This window comes from Pezoporus occidentalis, unplaced genomic scaffold (genome assembly GCF_034315485.1).
Source record: "Pezoporus occidentalis ecotype Australia unplaced genomic scaffold, CSIRO_AGI_Poc_V1 ctg167, whole genome shotgun sequence".
Lineage (NCBI taxonomy): Eukaryota > Metazoa > Chordata > Aves > Psittaciformes > Psittacidae > Pezoporus > Pezoporus occidentalis.
This window is the reverse complement of record NW_026913499.1, coordinates 548387-565292: the sequence shown is the minus strand read 5'-3', so window position 1 is coordinate 565292 and position 16906 is coordinate 548387. Positions and strand designations below refer to the sequence as shown.

The 16906-nt window shown below is 37.6% G+C and overlaps 1 protein-coding gene across 1 annotated transcript in view; it reads right to left on the bottom strand.

The window, feature by feature from the left end:
* Positions 1-12128: 12128 nt before the first annotated feature.
* NEK7 (NIMA related kinase 7) overlaps positions 12129-16906 on the bottom strand; it is a 68699-nt gene continuing 63921 nt past the window's right edge. Inside the window, exon 10 of the mRNA XM_062613442.1 lies at positions 12129-13786. Within this exon, the coding sequence (XP_062469426.1) occupies positions 13676-13786 (111 nt within the window). The 3' untranslated portion in view covers positions 12129-13675. The remainder of the gene's footprint in view (positions 13787-16906) is intronic.

Below are 16906 nucleotides of genomic sequence, written 5' to 3'. Positions count from 1 at the left end.
ACTCCAAGCAAACACGCAGTTATATTTGCTGGCAACAACAAAAGGAAGTGCCACTGAGAAAACAGTGTTCTTTTAAATATCACCGCCTGGATCCTCATTTGCTCCTTAAGGTTAGTGCTGAACCACAGAGAAGTACATTTGTTATACAATTACAGAAAAACCCTTCATTTTCATACAGCCCACATCTATCAACAAAACAGTCTTAACAAAAGAAAATCCCTAAATAAAACCACTATTTGCTTTGCTCTGCAGTGAATATCAATGGACAAAATATAGACAGAGAAAATGGCAAGTTTACCGGTACTAGCCAAATCACTTCAAAAGGTGCAGTCCTAGTCCTTTGGGTAATTGTTTTACTTGCAATGCTGCACAAGTACTATTCATAAGAGTGTCTGCTTAAGACCTAATCCTACTCTATACTAAGCACTACTTCAGCTCTCAAGTCAGATAACTTGTTTCCCCTCAAAAACCTGCATACTGTGGCCTCTCAATTTTCTTGATAGCTGTCATGTGCAAATTATGTTTTGCAATGAATCCTTCGTGAACGATGTAAAGTAACACAAAGCCTGCTCAGAGACTCCTGGTCCAACTTCTGCATAACTGGGACTGTAGCAAAGTAGTTCACAATGTTACCAGATTCTCAGAATAGAAAGGGATTTGAATGTCCCACTAGGGACATGGGGAAAGAAACCACAAAAGCAATCTCCTCTTCCAGTCACAGCAGAAGCACATGAGAAAGCAAGCACAAAATTACTTGGAGAATAAGAGAAGTAAAAGGTTACTGAGCCAGATGCTGTGAAAAGTGCATAACATTGAAAGGAAAGATTCTCAAAGCACAGAAAACCACAGAACACAGCAAAACTAAGAGCTAAAAGGCAGAACTGAGAGCTAAGCATGGTGTGAAATGCAGGCTCCCACAGAAATCTGGGATGCTAAAAAAAGGCCAGAAACACTGTAGGAACTGGCTACACTTCAGAAAAAGAACTGAAACCAGAGCTACAAATATACAAGAGGAGGGCAGAAGTTGAGGCTTGCATGCTGCTCCAAAGTTGCTGGACTCCTCTAGGACTCCTGCTCACTTACGCGATTTGCTATGAAGTATTATGCCTGAGAACATCTGTCTGCACACAATGGAAACCCATACTGTGCAAGTTGCATGGAAAAGCAGAATGGAAACAGAGACATAACTGGGGCCAGCCTGTACACTCAGGGTCATTAAGGTAGGAAGCGTGCCATGCTTTTCCATACTGAGCAGCAAATGGGGCTTTTGGATAGCAGTCAAGTGATTTTTCAGATATCCAGTTTAAAAGCATCTATGATATCCACCTCCATGTGATTAATACTCAGTACACGTAAGTGCATCAAGTTCCTTTATGGCACCCAAAGATGGGTGTCCATCAACGAAGTTCAACAGAATAGATATCCCTATGCCATACATCTTGAAGAGGAGGCACTATCATGACAGAAATAATTTTTGGCCTGTTCTTTCTTAACTAGTAGAAAAATAATTTGACTAACATGAGTGTGGGCAGAAGTGTACAGGAAGCACACACGCACGGCCAAAGGAATGATTTGCTGTGCTTTTTCAGGGAGTTCCAGATGCAGAAATTTCTTGCACAAACGGGTACTACAGCCATTAGCTAATTCCTATAAAGATGACTGTGCTAGATATGCTCACCCATTTTGGTAAGACTGGTAATACCCAACATACAAATAAGCTGAGCACAGTGAAATAGAACACAGCATCAGTCATTCATTTATAACGGCTAGGGGCATATGCAAGTCAGCCTTAATTCACTAAACTAATGCTACATTGCATGTAACACACCATACTAGCAGGTAAGAGCACGGTTACAGGCTACACATGCCAAGTAGCTGCCATTGGGTGAGCTCCTAACATAGCCTCCCTCAGAACAGCTTGTTCAAGGATCAATATCCTTGTAGGCAAACAAACAGTAACACTGACAGTACGGATGGCCAGATCTACTGTACCTTAATTTATCTGGCCAGACTGAGCTCAGAAGTACCACTCTGATTCACCTACAAACTAAACAAAATGCTACACAAATGAGACTAGCCAGAGATGATGATGTTAGGTCATGCAAACATCATCTGTTACAGTTTGACACTGAACTTTCTTCAAAAAAAAATTACGTCAACAAAAATAGGCTCAAGACTATGACAACATATTTGTCATATGACAGTTATATAAACCAATTTCAAATGAGACATGTATATGTTTCCTATTTATGTCCTATAGCAGAGCAAAAATGATTCTGATAAACCTCCAGCAGTGTGTGTTCACTGTAGGTTACACGTAAATTATTTGAAGATAATACATCTCCGAAGACATTTTCATGGACTAAATGTCAGGAATGAAACAGTGCATTTCAACTTAGCTAGGACCTTAAAGAATGTACATAAAAACAATTATTGAGAGGTCTGAAGAACACAGTTATTTCTTTGCAATTTCAACTCTGAGGCACTTTATGCACTCAAACAAAAATAACGTCTATTTCAGGTCTTCATTACCTAAAATTATGAAGTTATGTAAAGATGTAACACTGACCGTATTTTAAGCTTAGGAGAGTACTGCAGAATATCCAGAATATCCGATTTAAACGAAAGTTGTGATGTAGGATTGCATTTTAAGCACAAAATTTTACACTCAATTACTGTGAAATAAATCAAAATTATGATCTACAATTCTCTTTGCAGTAGCTTGATGGTCCTATACAACATCAGAAATTAAAAAATCAGGATGAAATAAAAAGGCCAAATTTCAACAAGAGCCCCATAAAGCAGGCAGAAGTTACACATTTGGAAAGTACTTTGCTGGAGGCAAACGACGGCCAGCATTCCAAATCAGCATGTGAGGCAGCTTACTGCTAAAGTTTGTTTAATCAGATGACAAACTGTACTCAATACAGAGAATACTCTCACATAGATGCACTCCTTAGTTACAATGGGATTTTGATCATTATTATGGCAATTGGATACTTCTGTAATAACAAAATCATACCATGTCTAATTTAAATTTCTTACGTAAAATAAATACAAATCATTGCAAAATTCTCATAGCACACCATATTAGAATACCTATATTGTGCTTAAAAAAAACTTGTGACAATTTTCAGAGCTATCAGCACTGTTTAAGGAAAATATTCAATGCTGAAAACAATAAATGGGAAAAATACCGTATCCATGAGAAGCAGCATGCTCCATTTCACAGATATTAACTTGAACGTCACCTGTTTCTCTTTATTTGGGACAACTGTCATCAACCTGTGCTCTTTCAGAAAATGAAAAATAAAGCAATTTTCAAATAAAATATTATAAACAGATTGCTTAACATTATAAACTGTTCATTACTAAACAGGCAGAACTTTCTTTTTTAAAGTATTATAGCTCAAAATAATCATCACCTTTTTGTATTATAACAGCTTTAAAAGATGACAGCTTTCTGAATACTGCATTGGTGGACCTTCATAAGGTCTTCTTGCGACTTGTGACACTGTAAGGGATGGCCAAATGTTACAGCAACAGAATGCCAACAACAGATAAGGGTCAACTGCATGATCCTTTGCCCTTCTAGCTGGAACTGACAATTCACATCCAACTGCCCACTGCTTCTAAACTCCAGGCAAGTGGGTCATTTCTTCCAATTGGTTATCCCCAGAGAGAAGTAAGAGATGGGGGAGGAAATACTGTGGCCCAGAGGCCCTATACTGGCTGTTGGATCCACAGCCAGTGTCAGCAGGCTTCTATTTAATGATGCTCAAACCAGCGCCAGCCTTGCTAACGGCCATATTCACCACTGATATCCACATGCAGGAAACAGGGCTCTGGAAAGACCAAATAATTGCCTCGTTCTGCAGCATGCTGATTTTTTTTTTTAAAGGGGTACACCTTGCACTTTATGTTCATTGGATCAGTCCTCAGATTTAACAAAGAAAACACGCTCACACTCACAACAGTGCAATGTGACAGTCAAGGGCAGCTAGTAGCAAGTAAATCTGGGTGACTATGGATCAATTTACAAACTTTTGCTATAAATAAGAATGTAGCTTTATGTAAGCCTTGCTTGTATTTTTTTTATATAATGTATTTAAATCATTACTCCATATAAATGGAACATGTTTAAATTATAACTTTAAGGTGAGAAGTGTTTGACAAACAAACTAAAAGCCGTGAAAAAATGACAGCCACCAACAAAAACACGCCACAGGAAAATACAAAAGCAAAGCGGGGGAATCCTTGTCCTATTTCTGCTAAGAGGACTGAGTTGTTGAAGTCATCTCCATACCCACATATAAATTACAGAAACAAGATGACTGTACATGGTTCTTCAAACTGCTGATTATCGTTACTGGATATGCCATGCAAACTATCTACAAACTATTTCTCCCACCCAAGGCAGGATTTTTCAACTAGACTGTTTCAGCCCCCAAACATACAGTACAGATCTCAGCTGAAGAAGGAAGGACAAGCAGCCTTTTTGCTGAAATCAGCCTAGGGTGTACTGCAGCTGGAGACACCCAGATTTTCAAAGCCTATCACAGCATTGCAAACACATTTTAAGACCCTTTCTTCCTTACAAACTCACTAAAACTTAAGGTGTCCTCAGAAAACTGTCTTATGCCTGTCTAGGAGAGCTTCTGCCCTAGAGAAAATCCCTTCCAGCTACAGGTGGAAGCATTGCAGCTGCTCAGAACAGACTCAAGCAAGAAGTTGTTTCTTTGGGGGTTGAAATCAGTGCAACTGTATTTGGCTCTTCCTGCACTTCTGAAAACAAACTTTGAATTTCTCCCAGTCAGTGAGGAAACGCATAGCATAAATAATTCTAGTCCTAACAGATCACAGTATGGAAAAATCATATTCCAAAATAATTCTTTGGCTTAGAATAAGCAAAAATAATTATTGCTAAGAACACATATTGAAACATGCAAAACTAAATTACCTTTTAAGGTACTCTTCCATAAAAGTAAAAGTTCTGAATCATTTGCAACTCTTTTTGTGTTTTGGTTTTTATTAAGTCCTTACAAATGACTGAAAATCAGACGAAATTCTGCCGTGGTGAACTTGACGTGTGTTTACACAGTACCTCTCACTTTCCTGTTTCCCAGCATCAGAGGGTCTGACCAACATGGCTGATGCTGGGACGCAGAAGAACAGAGCAGCATGCCTAGCTCCACTCTGTGCCAGTACCTGCTTGGAAGCAAATGCTACAGGAGGCACACTTGGTCACCTCATCCCCTCTGCTGCCTGTGCTGCACTGATGTGGAATGAGGCAAAGAACCCCAGCTGCCAGACACACCCAGACAGCTGTGATACCCCATGAGCAGGTCTATTGAAACGCATGCCTTGTAAAAGCCATAGTACAAAAATCATACAGCATCACCAGATCAGTAACTGTTAAATGCTAAAATATCAATATTCTTGGTTTAATGAAATTGTCTCATAAGGCTGGATTTCTGATAAATTTGGAACTGAACCCATTTGTCATATTCTTTATTTGATTCCAATAAATTTGTGGTCAGAAGTTTCAGATTTTGAGTTCTCATTTAACACATGGAAAATGTAACGAAACCAACTACTACTCTGGAAACTGATTCCTGTCTTCCCTCCACCCCCCATCGTTTTCCTCCTACACTCAGTTTTGATAAATATCTCTAGGCAAATTTCCAAGAGTACATCAGAGTAAAAGCAGAGTTCTCATAACCACCAGTTACTCTGATGCCTGTTAGCTTCCTTCCTATCTGATACCTGGTATTAAGCTACCTTCCCTCAAGGCAGGCTCCAGAAGACTGAAACGCAAAGTTATGTTCAGGATCCAAACCTCCCTGCTTCACCAAGGCAAGCAGAACTGTGCTCTGCCAGGAAACATCTAGCAGATTTAAAAAGTAACACTGAGAAGATCTAGGCCATAAACATCACAGAACTTTTAAATCAAGTTTTACTGCCAAAAACTTTATTTTACACTCAAGTAGTAAATGAATATAGTGCACATATCATACAGGGTGCAGAAGTACTACACAAACGTTTATCCATTTGCAACAACCGTTTCAGAAAATAAAACAAGTTCTCTGTTTGCTTCAGTATTTCACTTACCTTCCTTGCAATACAAAGAACATCTGAGGAGTGGGAGGAGGAAAACAAAGCAATGGCATAATTTGTAACTGAGGAGTTTATGGCTGAAAGCAAAGCAAGCAAGGTTTACAGTGAAGCTAGCTAAGCACTGGTGGAGGCTGACCAGAGAAGCTGCACAACCTCTATCCCCAGAAGTTTTCAGGACCCAGATGGGTGAAGCCCTGAGGCCTGGTCTGAATTCAGCATTGACTGCTCTCAACAGGACGCTGGACTATAGACCTCTCTCAAGGTCCTTTCCAACTTGAATGAGTCTACAATGCGATTCAAGCACAATAGGCAGCCAAATTCAAACAAAACAATGAATGCTTCCCCCATTCTTTCCTGTCCCAACAAAACCTGAGCAGAAAATACAATATTCATCTTTAATGATCACCAGACCAGCGTGACTGAAATCAAAGAAACGATCAGCAAATGAAGTGTACAGAAGAGTTCCAACACCACATTAAAAGGCAAACCAAAATCCTTTGCATGATTTAAAATTCTCTTTGTAAGAGCAAACACATCTTTAATGCCAAATGTGTAAAGAGCAATTAACAACTGTGAAACAATACCAGTCATTTTTAAATGGGAGATTTCCTATTCATACTGAGAAAGGACACTACATGAACATAAGCAAGGTATCATCAACATTTTGCTTTCTAAGTACCTGTCAGCCCTCAATACACTGGGAGTGCTAAGTCCCCAGCAAGTTCAAAGTTGGAGAGGAAGCTGCAAACCCCAAAATATCTCTAGCTTGGGGACCATTTCTGTCCAGTTTTAGACCTCTTTCTATTGCTAGTATTTAAATGCAAGGCAAGCGAACTACCAGGAAGGACTCAATGCAACCAATTTATTAATTTATATTTCTTCATTTATTTTTATTTCCATATGAACAGAAAGAGTTCAATCAGACCAAAGGTGTAAGGCCTCCACCCATCATTAAGGCAGCTGAAGAACACATTAACTAATGGTATGACATGGTACAAACTGGCAACAAAACCAAAACATAAAACCTGAAAAGTACCAAAAAAAATAGTCTTGTTTTGTGCCAACAAGCAACTGATCCTCTACAAGAAACAAATTATTCTGGTGAAAATAAACAGTGATTAAAATGCATGTGTACCCACACACACCACCGAATAATCTGACATTCAGCTCTACATCCTACAGTCCCAAAACTCCAAACTTCCTAGGCTATGGAGAATTTTGCTTCTCAGTATCAACATATATATGAAGATAATTAAGAGCAGTCAAAGGTCAGACAATTTATCAAGAGTTCATCTCTGCAAGCATACAGTCTTCCAAATCTGAAAGTCTACTACAACTGTGAAGTCAATTGGTGTACCTACACAGAAAACTATGCAGTGCACCACACAGGCAGATCTGATTTGGCTTTAAATTAGGGTAGCATGGACAGAGAAGCAGCACAGCACAGAGCTCAGCTCTAGACCTTGAACTTACTCTACAGGACAAATAAACATTGTGCTGTTGGTAAGAACTTGCAGTATTGCCTTGTTTGCTGATGGCTCAACTGTATCTACACTACCCTGCAGTGTAATACAGCATCTCTTCAGTTGAGCTAGATACAGAGAGCAGCAAATAAGAGAAGCTAGTGCAATGGTGGGACAGTAACAAAAAGGAGCATTGTGTCTAACACCCTGGATCCAGCCAGTGAAACTCTTAAGCACATCTTTATTTCAAGCTATGTAAAAGCACTGAAATCAAGCTGCTATAACAAGAAAACAAGTGAGAGCTGTATGTGCAGAAACAAGACAAGGCAAAGTTACACACAGTAAATACAAACAAATGAATGGCAAAAACTTTATATCTGAAGCTGTAGAAAACTAATCAAGGCCCAAACAGAATCTGATCCAGCACTACCAAATTTGGTACCAGGCTCAAGTCTCTCAAAACCAAACCAAATAGTAATTTGGTGGAGTTTCTCCTTCAGCACATGAAACACCTAAAGCCCAGTGACAGCTTAGTCCTGTCAACTTTGATACTTTGAAGGGAGAAAATATGTCAAAATGACATAGATTAAAACAGTGAAGATAAAAAGAAAGAACACAGTGAAGAGGGGCAGAATCTGATATGACTAACTCTGAGACATTTGATATGCAGGCATGGGAGATGTGTCAGAGATAGAAAGGTTGTGGCCTTGGAAAACAGGCAAGTAAAATTGACAGGGATGCTAAAAAACAGTCTTAGAGAAAGTTAGGAAGACGAATTAAATTTCTGAATCTTAACAGGTCTGAGACTGTGACTGGATACTCAAGGAATAGTGCAGATGCAAAGACAGAATTATGGCAGAACCAAACTGCAAAAGTAAGCACTAGATTTTGGGGGCATTCAAATTACAATGTAAAGCCAAAAACTTGGAAGCAAACTGGAATGAGCATGTTCAGTTACGTGGAATTAGTGGATGACAGAGACTAAAGGGCAAAGTATTAACAAGAGAACAGGTTAAGATGACAGTACCATTCCCTTCAAGACAGAGGAAAGAGAAACTTGGTTGCTAGTGAAGGAAATAAGAGGAGGCTTTAAAGAGGAAGAAATTGTTCAATTTAAGGAATGAGAAGCAGAAAAGATACAGAAATAGAAGAGGCAAACTTGTACATACAAGAGGAAAAGAAGCCCGATTCAGAAACAGATTCTGAGAATGAAAAACAATTTGGAAAAGGATCTAGCACGCAAAATATCAGGTTTAGTTTTGAAGATACATTTTGTATCAAGAATGAATAGAGAACTAAAATGAACAGCAAATCCGCAAGCAAGCTCAACAAGAGAAAGGAAGTGGGATACAAATGGTTAAAAGTCCATTTGGAAAGAGAATCAGAACAGGTAAAGCAAAGCTGAGTCCAAAGCTGTATTGTGCTGACATATTCTTCAGAGATATTCGGAAAGGCAGGAATGGAAATTAAGAAATTACAAGAAAAAATGTCTGGAGAGAGGAATGGAGACAGGGCAATGTGAGACACAACCAAAGAAACCATGTATAGAGAAGTAGACAGAGGTGAAAATAAAGACCAGTGAGTCAAAGGAAGTGAGCCCAATGAAGGAAGGAGGCAGCTGAGAAGAGTGAAGGAGTCAGAAAGGTTAATAGACAGGAGATCCCAAAAGGAGTGAGTGACAGGGTAGAGGAGAGAGAAAGACAGATAAGCTGAAAGAGAGCAGGTAGTGATCAGAGAAAGGGAATTAAGAAATGAGAGATAATAAAGTGAACAGTATTTAGCAAAGACAAGGTCATGGGAATGATTGAAGCAGTGAGAAAAATCTGTCTAAAACTAGAAATCAAAGGCATCAGACTGGAAAAACAGAATGAAGAACAATGGAGTTAAGTAGTTATTGGTGCTCGAGGGCAAAAAGGGATTGCCCACGGTGACGGATAAAATTTGAGAAGACACAAATGGGTTCAGTTTAGCAAAGTCACAAAGTAGTAAACTAATGGTGACTAGGAAAACTAGTGAGGACAGAGAAAACAATAGGACAGGTGAACCAGAAGCAGAAGACAGGAATCGCAGAACTCCAGAACTCACTGTGAAAGGGAAACAATTTTTTTAAAAGCATCAACTCTAAAAAGAGGTTTAGGGAAGGAAGTGAAGTTTGAAAAAGAACCTTTAAAATTAACATTTGAATTTGGAAATATGAGTAATAACTCACTGGGCATGCCCAGCACCTGTATTTCCTTCCTTGGTATTACTAGCCAGAAATGTTTAGTTCTTCACCCAGACCAAGCCAGAGATCAGAAATTCAGAAGACCAGCACTGCCACTGGCTAGATGATACAGGGATACGGTAGCCTTAGGAAAAACTTCTGACTGTTAAAGAATATTAAAAATGATACGAAAGCAGTGATTTAAACTCTGCTATCCAGCACCTTTACTTTCAGATTAAATTAACTCTCCACAGTGAAGAGTGCTTCTCCACTGGCATAAGAAGTCCTTTCTTTCCAAGTCTCTGTCAAGAATTTCACGTTGTGGCTTTCTTAGATGCTTCCAATACTATATTTCATCTTCTGGAATATTGGCATGTTTTTAGTTTCTGTTCATTACAAAAAGACGACATACTTCTATTGCCCACTTGTACAACTGGTAGCTGGATCATTAGAGTGCAACAGAAGAGGGGAAAAAAAATCCCGTTATTCCCTGCTACCAAACCACTGACACACAGCAAGTATAAAAAACGAGGTGAGCACATCATTTCTGTACACCCTACTGATTACTATTTATTCATGTTTGTACACAAGGTTCACTCAAAATTACTGAAGTTACGTAAAAACAACCTACCTATAAACAAAAGTTCACAGGACTGGGGCCATACTGGGAGCTCTTTGCTATTCTTACGAGTTTCAGATATTTTTGTATGTTTTGAAAATAACTTTAGATTTTGAAATTTAAGATGCCAAGAACCCAACTCTTCTGGGTTAACTGTGACTATATCTGAATGCTCCATCCCTGGCAGTGTTCAAGGCCAGGCTGGACAGAGCCTTGAGTGACATGGTTTGGTGTGAGGTTTCCCTGCCCATGGCAGGGGGGTTGGAACTGGATGATCTTAAGGTCCTTTCCAACCCTAACTATTCTGTGATTCTATGATTCTATATCTGATGTAGTACTTCAGATCATTTTTTTTACAACTAGTATGAACAAGATTTTTTGAATGTACTGTCTTTTGTTACAGTCAAGAAAACTCACCTATAATCAACTACCAGAAGCAGTAAACTGTGCACAAAATGGGTAGTATATACTGTAACATAGATATATATCTGTAACAAGTTTGAAAATATCATAGAAGTGCTATATTTTTACATTATATTTAATATCTGTATATTTTATTTCTATTAGGCTACTGCACAGCAGGGGAGCTTTCAAGACAAGAGAAAGATTTTACACAGTCATTCAAAGCACGAAGTTCACTCATGAAGCAAGTTAATACTGTAGCATTACTGAAATAAAAGGAGGAGCTAGGCAGACATTTTGGGTAGAAATGTAACACATTCTCTATGAAGAAAATAAACATGTAATGCCATAGCTCAAAATAAATAGTGTAAATGTTATCATCAACAACATATGAAAAAGCGAATGGTGTTTTATAAATAAAATATTTTATAAGTGTATCACACACATGGGAGTGTTACAACAGACTTATTCTCATGTTACCAGGTGGATTGATTCTACAATTCCCTGTTATACAAGCAGTTCTACTAACTTGTACAAGCTTCTTAATTATGAAGTTTGGTACCAGAGTCATGTGTACCATTCACTTTACAGATTTTCAGGTAGGAACAACTACTTTTCCTCAGCGCAGGATTTAATCATGAATACTAAAAAACCAACAACAACATTTAAACGCTGAAGTATGCACATCCGTTAAATCTTTACTCTAGAGTCAAGACAGTAGAGGTAATAATAATAATAAAAAGCTATAATTGATTTCTTTTAGGGAAAGTTCAATACTTGATGCACAATATTAATGCAAATAGCCTGACTGATGGGGGAGGGGGGTGTGTTCAGTCATTTTTATAGTTGTTTTATTTTCATATTTCAGAAAAAGAAAAAAATAGTTTTGAGTACTTGTGCGTATTAAGAGCTAATCCTGTCAGTCAAGGATTGTCCTACCTTTTCCAATACAAACCAATTTGTTCTGTGACATAGGAACTACTGTTATAGAATATAACCATAATTTTTAAAATTCAATAATCAGATAATAAATGAAAGGAAATCTAGAGGCTGCTAGACACAAACCAAGGTTTCTCAAATACTTCCTTCCTACAAATTGTTCCACTGAAGTCCTACAAGATTAAGTATACACAGAAGCTAGGAAAAAAACCCTAAAGATTCATTCTACAAAATCTGGAAACAGAAACAAATGTTTTATAAAAGTATTAAGAAAAGCTGATGATCTGGCACATACTATTTAAAAACTCCTCTATTTTGCCAAACACAGTTTCCATAGTATTTGCAGTTTTAAAAAATACAAAACAAGAAAAAACCCTCACCAAGCTTGAACATTTCATCCCCAAACCCTGCAACTGGATTTTTATTCCTTGAGCACTAAAGCAAATCAAAAATGAAAGCTGCACAGAGAAAGAAAAAACAAAACAAAACTGAGCATGCAGGGACTGACTGCATACATAACCTACACTGCTGCTTCTATTTGAACTTCTTTTTCCCATGTAAGAGAAAAGATTTAACTAACAGCTTCTTAGCAATATCACTGATTATCATTATGTGTTAACAGTTCTGTATAAAAATTTCAGTCTTGAAACTCAAGAAATTTCAGTCCATTCTCCATATTTACCACATTTAAAAACAAGGCACCTTCCTTTCTTAATAAAAATATTATTTAAGCATATCCAAAAAGGTCTAACAAAAATATTTTGAATTTCCTTTTCAACCAATAATGAATTTATAAAACATTTTGCATACTTATTTCCCAAATAAAGAAGTGGCAACTTTCTCTTCAACATAAAAGCTAAAAATTACTTCTGCTAAACAGAAAACTAATGATCAGGTTACAGTATACAACACCAGATATTCATGAAGAATATATTTTGTTATACTACTAAACTATAATATTTTTTTCAAAATACTTGTGTATTTAAGAAAAAAAATTAAATATACCTTAAGGTCATTATTTTAAACACAAAAATCTACAAACAATGACATATGTATATATATATATACAGTTGGGAAGTTGTAAAAGACCATGTCTTTTAATCTGACCTTCTCATGAACTATAGCCTCAAAAGAATCCTATTTGCTTCAAGAAGCATCTGCACAGTTTTAAGACTTAACTATGCAGACTCCTATTGACCCAGGGCAGGGCTGCACAAGCCTATTGAAAGCGATCAGATCACAGAATCAACACCTGAAATTTTCCCAGAAAACCTCCAACAAGTGTTTTATGTGCATTATGAGAGAACAACAAAATAAAAAGGGACATTACAAAAACATCAGCATGGTATTTTTCCTGAAACTATTTTCCCCATCACATTTCACAAGCAGAATCCTATTGCCTGTCTACTCTTATGCTGAGAACTGCAAACTACAATTTAATATAAAATACAATAACCTTCTATAATAATCATGTTCCTCTTAGAACAAAGATTAAAATAAAGTTAACTGTGCTGATTCATACCTTCCATAAATTACTAAAAAGGTGAGGGATTCAGACATTTTGCTTCTGGATAATAAGCCTAATATCTGTATTATGTGCAAAAGTGCAACTGTGTTTTAGAACTGAGGCCCACCTGAATACAGTTTTGTTATTAAAGAAAATTACCTCGAACCCACTTAACATGGAAAACAGTTGATATCTTTTAAAGTTACTTTTTACATATTTAAACCTGTTCTATAACTGCAAGTTAGTAAAAAAGAAAAAAAAACAGAAATCAACAGAAAACAACAAAGCTTGTATATAAATTGGTTTACAATTCAAAGCACAACAGCAAGCTTCAAATAATTACGTTTGTGTAACACAAAGAGGTGGGATGATTTATTTAAAGTACTTGGTTATTTCTGCTGTTTTCTTCATGATCTGATGTCTGTTTAGCTGCTCGCAGTGTGTGCATGCATACGTTTCGCTACATCATAGACATAGGTTATGTCTGGTCGCTTCTCTGGATCCGGGTTGATGCACATATTAACTAATTGTCGCAGCTAGGAGAGGAAAATAACATGACAGGATCATTGGCCTTCTTACAAGCAGTATTTGTGCATTATCAAATTCAAACTAATCAGACTGGCAAAAATTAGCCAAACAGCAATTCTGCATAAACACAAACTCAACCCTCCCTCTCTCAACACACACTGCCCAGCTTTATGCAAGCATGAATGAATGCAGCATACTCCCGCCATTTTTACATTTGGTACTGTTGCACAGACAAACTGATGAGCAAACTTAAGTTCTAATCATTTTAGCATACAATTTTAGACATGTATTTAGTCCCATTACACAATGTTTTCTCTGCTTTTGGAGGGCTACACCTGCAAACTAGCATGGAAAGAAGGTAAATTAGGACTGCTTGCTCCTTCACTCCTGACACAAGAGTTAGCCAGCAGTAAGTGGCATTACTGTGTGACAGGTTCCAACAAACAAAAGGTAACAATTCTCCTTGTAATACAAAGTTAACCTGCAGAACTCCCTGCTGCTAGAAGCTACCAGTGCACACACACTCAAAAAGCAACTGAATAAACTAAACCCCTTTAGGGTATTTAATATAAAGAATCCACCTTTGAGGAAATATCTGAACTAAAAACTGGAAGCTGGAAAAGTATTTTGGGGAAGTATCACATTATGCTGACCCTGTGCTGCCCACATTATACTTGCCCAGTGTTGGAGACATGATACTGAATAAATAACTTTTTGTGTGTGCCCCTGTATCTATTCTTAGGATTACATCTGTGATTTCTTTTTCTTTATGGAAAGAAGCACATAATTAACAAACATGTTCACAGAAACCTCTACCTGGGAATAAACAAAGCACTTTTACTAGAAAGCCACAGGTTTCCACAAGCACCATAATTTATTGGGACTTCTATAGCGCACATATTCAGCAGAAGCAATCGCAAAGAGCTTCCAGACCACCTGGATACTTCTCACTGCCTTCACAAACTGGCAGAACAGTTGGAGGGTTTTCTTCCTCCCTTGATATGTCTAAAAAACTTATGACATTAGAACAATATATATTGTCTGGAGAACCTGTTGACGGTGCAGCTACTTTCAACAGTGTTAATCTCCTAAGCACTTTTCAACATGGAATACACCTGCTTCACGCTGACTTGCTAAAATTTTTACCATCCTTTGCAAAACAACTTAACTCTGAAGCTCTTCCTTTATGCTTTTTAGTAGCTTTGACAAATCCTCCTCTATCTGCTTATAGCACTGGGGAGGGCAGATGTGAAGCAGCAGACAATAAAACACCTTGCCAGCCACCCGCCTATGAAAAAATGTAAACTTTGGCTCAGTCTCCCTCCCAATATTATTAAGTATGATGATTGAAAAAAAATTAGTAATTACTGCAACTAACACAGAGCGACCTCATCATTATCATTATTCAAAAGTAACATATCCTGCATATTCAAACTCGCCATCAGAGAGCTTCCCTCCTGCTTTTTATAAAAAGACCAGGAAGGATTTTCAATTATAATTACACTCCTTTCACTTTTCAGAAGATTAATTTAAATGCACAGGAAGTCCAGAAGTAAAAAATAGCCTGTACCACTATTGATAACTTCCTCCATTAGCCCTTGCAGAAGGATTATGAACTGTATACAGTGTATAGGTTTTCATATTTAACAATATAAAACTGATATTACTAGACATCCACCTTCTTTAGCAAGAAGAGCTTGGTATTTAAAAATGAGATCATTAATTCTGAAGATAGCAGTCAGATTGCTGGATTTAAAAGAAACATCAAATCAAAATAATCTATAACACACTTGCTATTTGAATCTTAAATATACTATGCATATTTTGACTAATGGAGTTATAAAAGCCATCATATTGCTGCTGCCAGCAGCAATAAATAAAATACAATACCACTGACAGGAAAAACTATTAGCCTGTACTAACTCCTATATATCTGGAGACTAGAACACTGGAAAGCATGAATCACTTTAAGAAATAATTATTTCCTACATGTATACAAACATGCAAAGCAAAACTACTGTAGAAAAAGCAGGTGGGCCAAAGTGTAAGCAACAGGCACAATGTACTAACAGAGATGAGAAGCTTGCTATTGCAACAACTTCGCCTGCATGGAAAAGAGGAAAGTCCAAAGAACATGTAAAAACCTCAAGCCTGAAATTAGACTTAAATAAGTGAACTTTTTTTTTTAAAAAAAGAGAATACCAGCGTAATTTATCTGCAGAATATGCTCAGAAGTACATGTTAAAGGCTTTAGGTCCTATTAATCCCTGTAAGTACACTTGCAAAAGTCATTCACCTCTGTGGCTTCTCAACTGTGGCTTTTTGCAGCTTCTTATTTCTTAATTCTTGCTAAAATGCATATATAGCTACCTTTGTTAGGATATAAGAAAGGATATACAAGCATATGTTTACATTAAGGGACAGTCACTGAAGCAGTTTATTCAGAAATTCTCTTCCCAACATCGTGCAAGTGGCAAGCACAATTAGTAGCAAACCTTCACTACGAGTGTAACAAAACAAAGCAGAATGTCATAGACCTCTTTTGCTTATGAATCTTAACATTTAAGTGTTGGCCACTGCTATTACTGCAAAATCTCCTTCCCTGTCCCCAGTCCAGAATCTCAGTTGTAAGGCACGAATGCTGAGCTGACTATGCCTGGGACACTGCACACCAATAGTGCAGATTCCAGAGAAATCTCAAAATCCTGAACGCTTTCAAGCCTTGTTATTGAACAGCAAACCTTCAGGAGAAGGTGACTTAATTTTGCTATACAGTTTGAAAACAATTACACAGGAAGACAGACTTTCAGGACTGAAACTGGGACTATGGTGGATACTAATTCTTGGTTACAGTACTATTCCTTTAACTCCTATTGGAATATCCATTTCAATAAACCTGGAATCCACTTGTCAAGGCCTCTAGTATTAATAACATTTCGAATGTAGCAGAAGAGCCCAACAGTACCATGGGAAGAGGCACTGGGATTCTGAAGTCAGACTATCATTAGAGTAATTTTTATTATCTGGCACAGACTGGCCAACAGACAGAGCAGACTTATGACAGAGCTGGAGGGACCTCGGGTTGCATCTCCAAGCTGCAAACTTCTTCAGCTACTTATTGTTCTTAA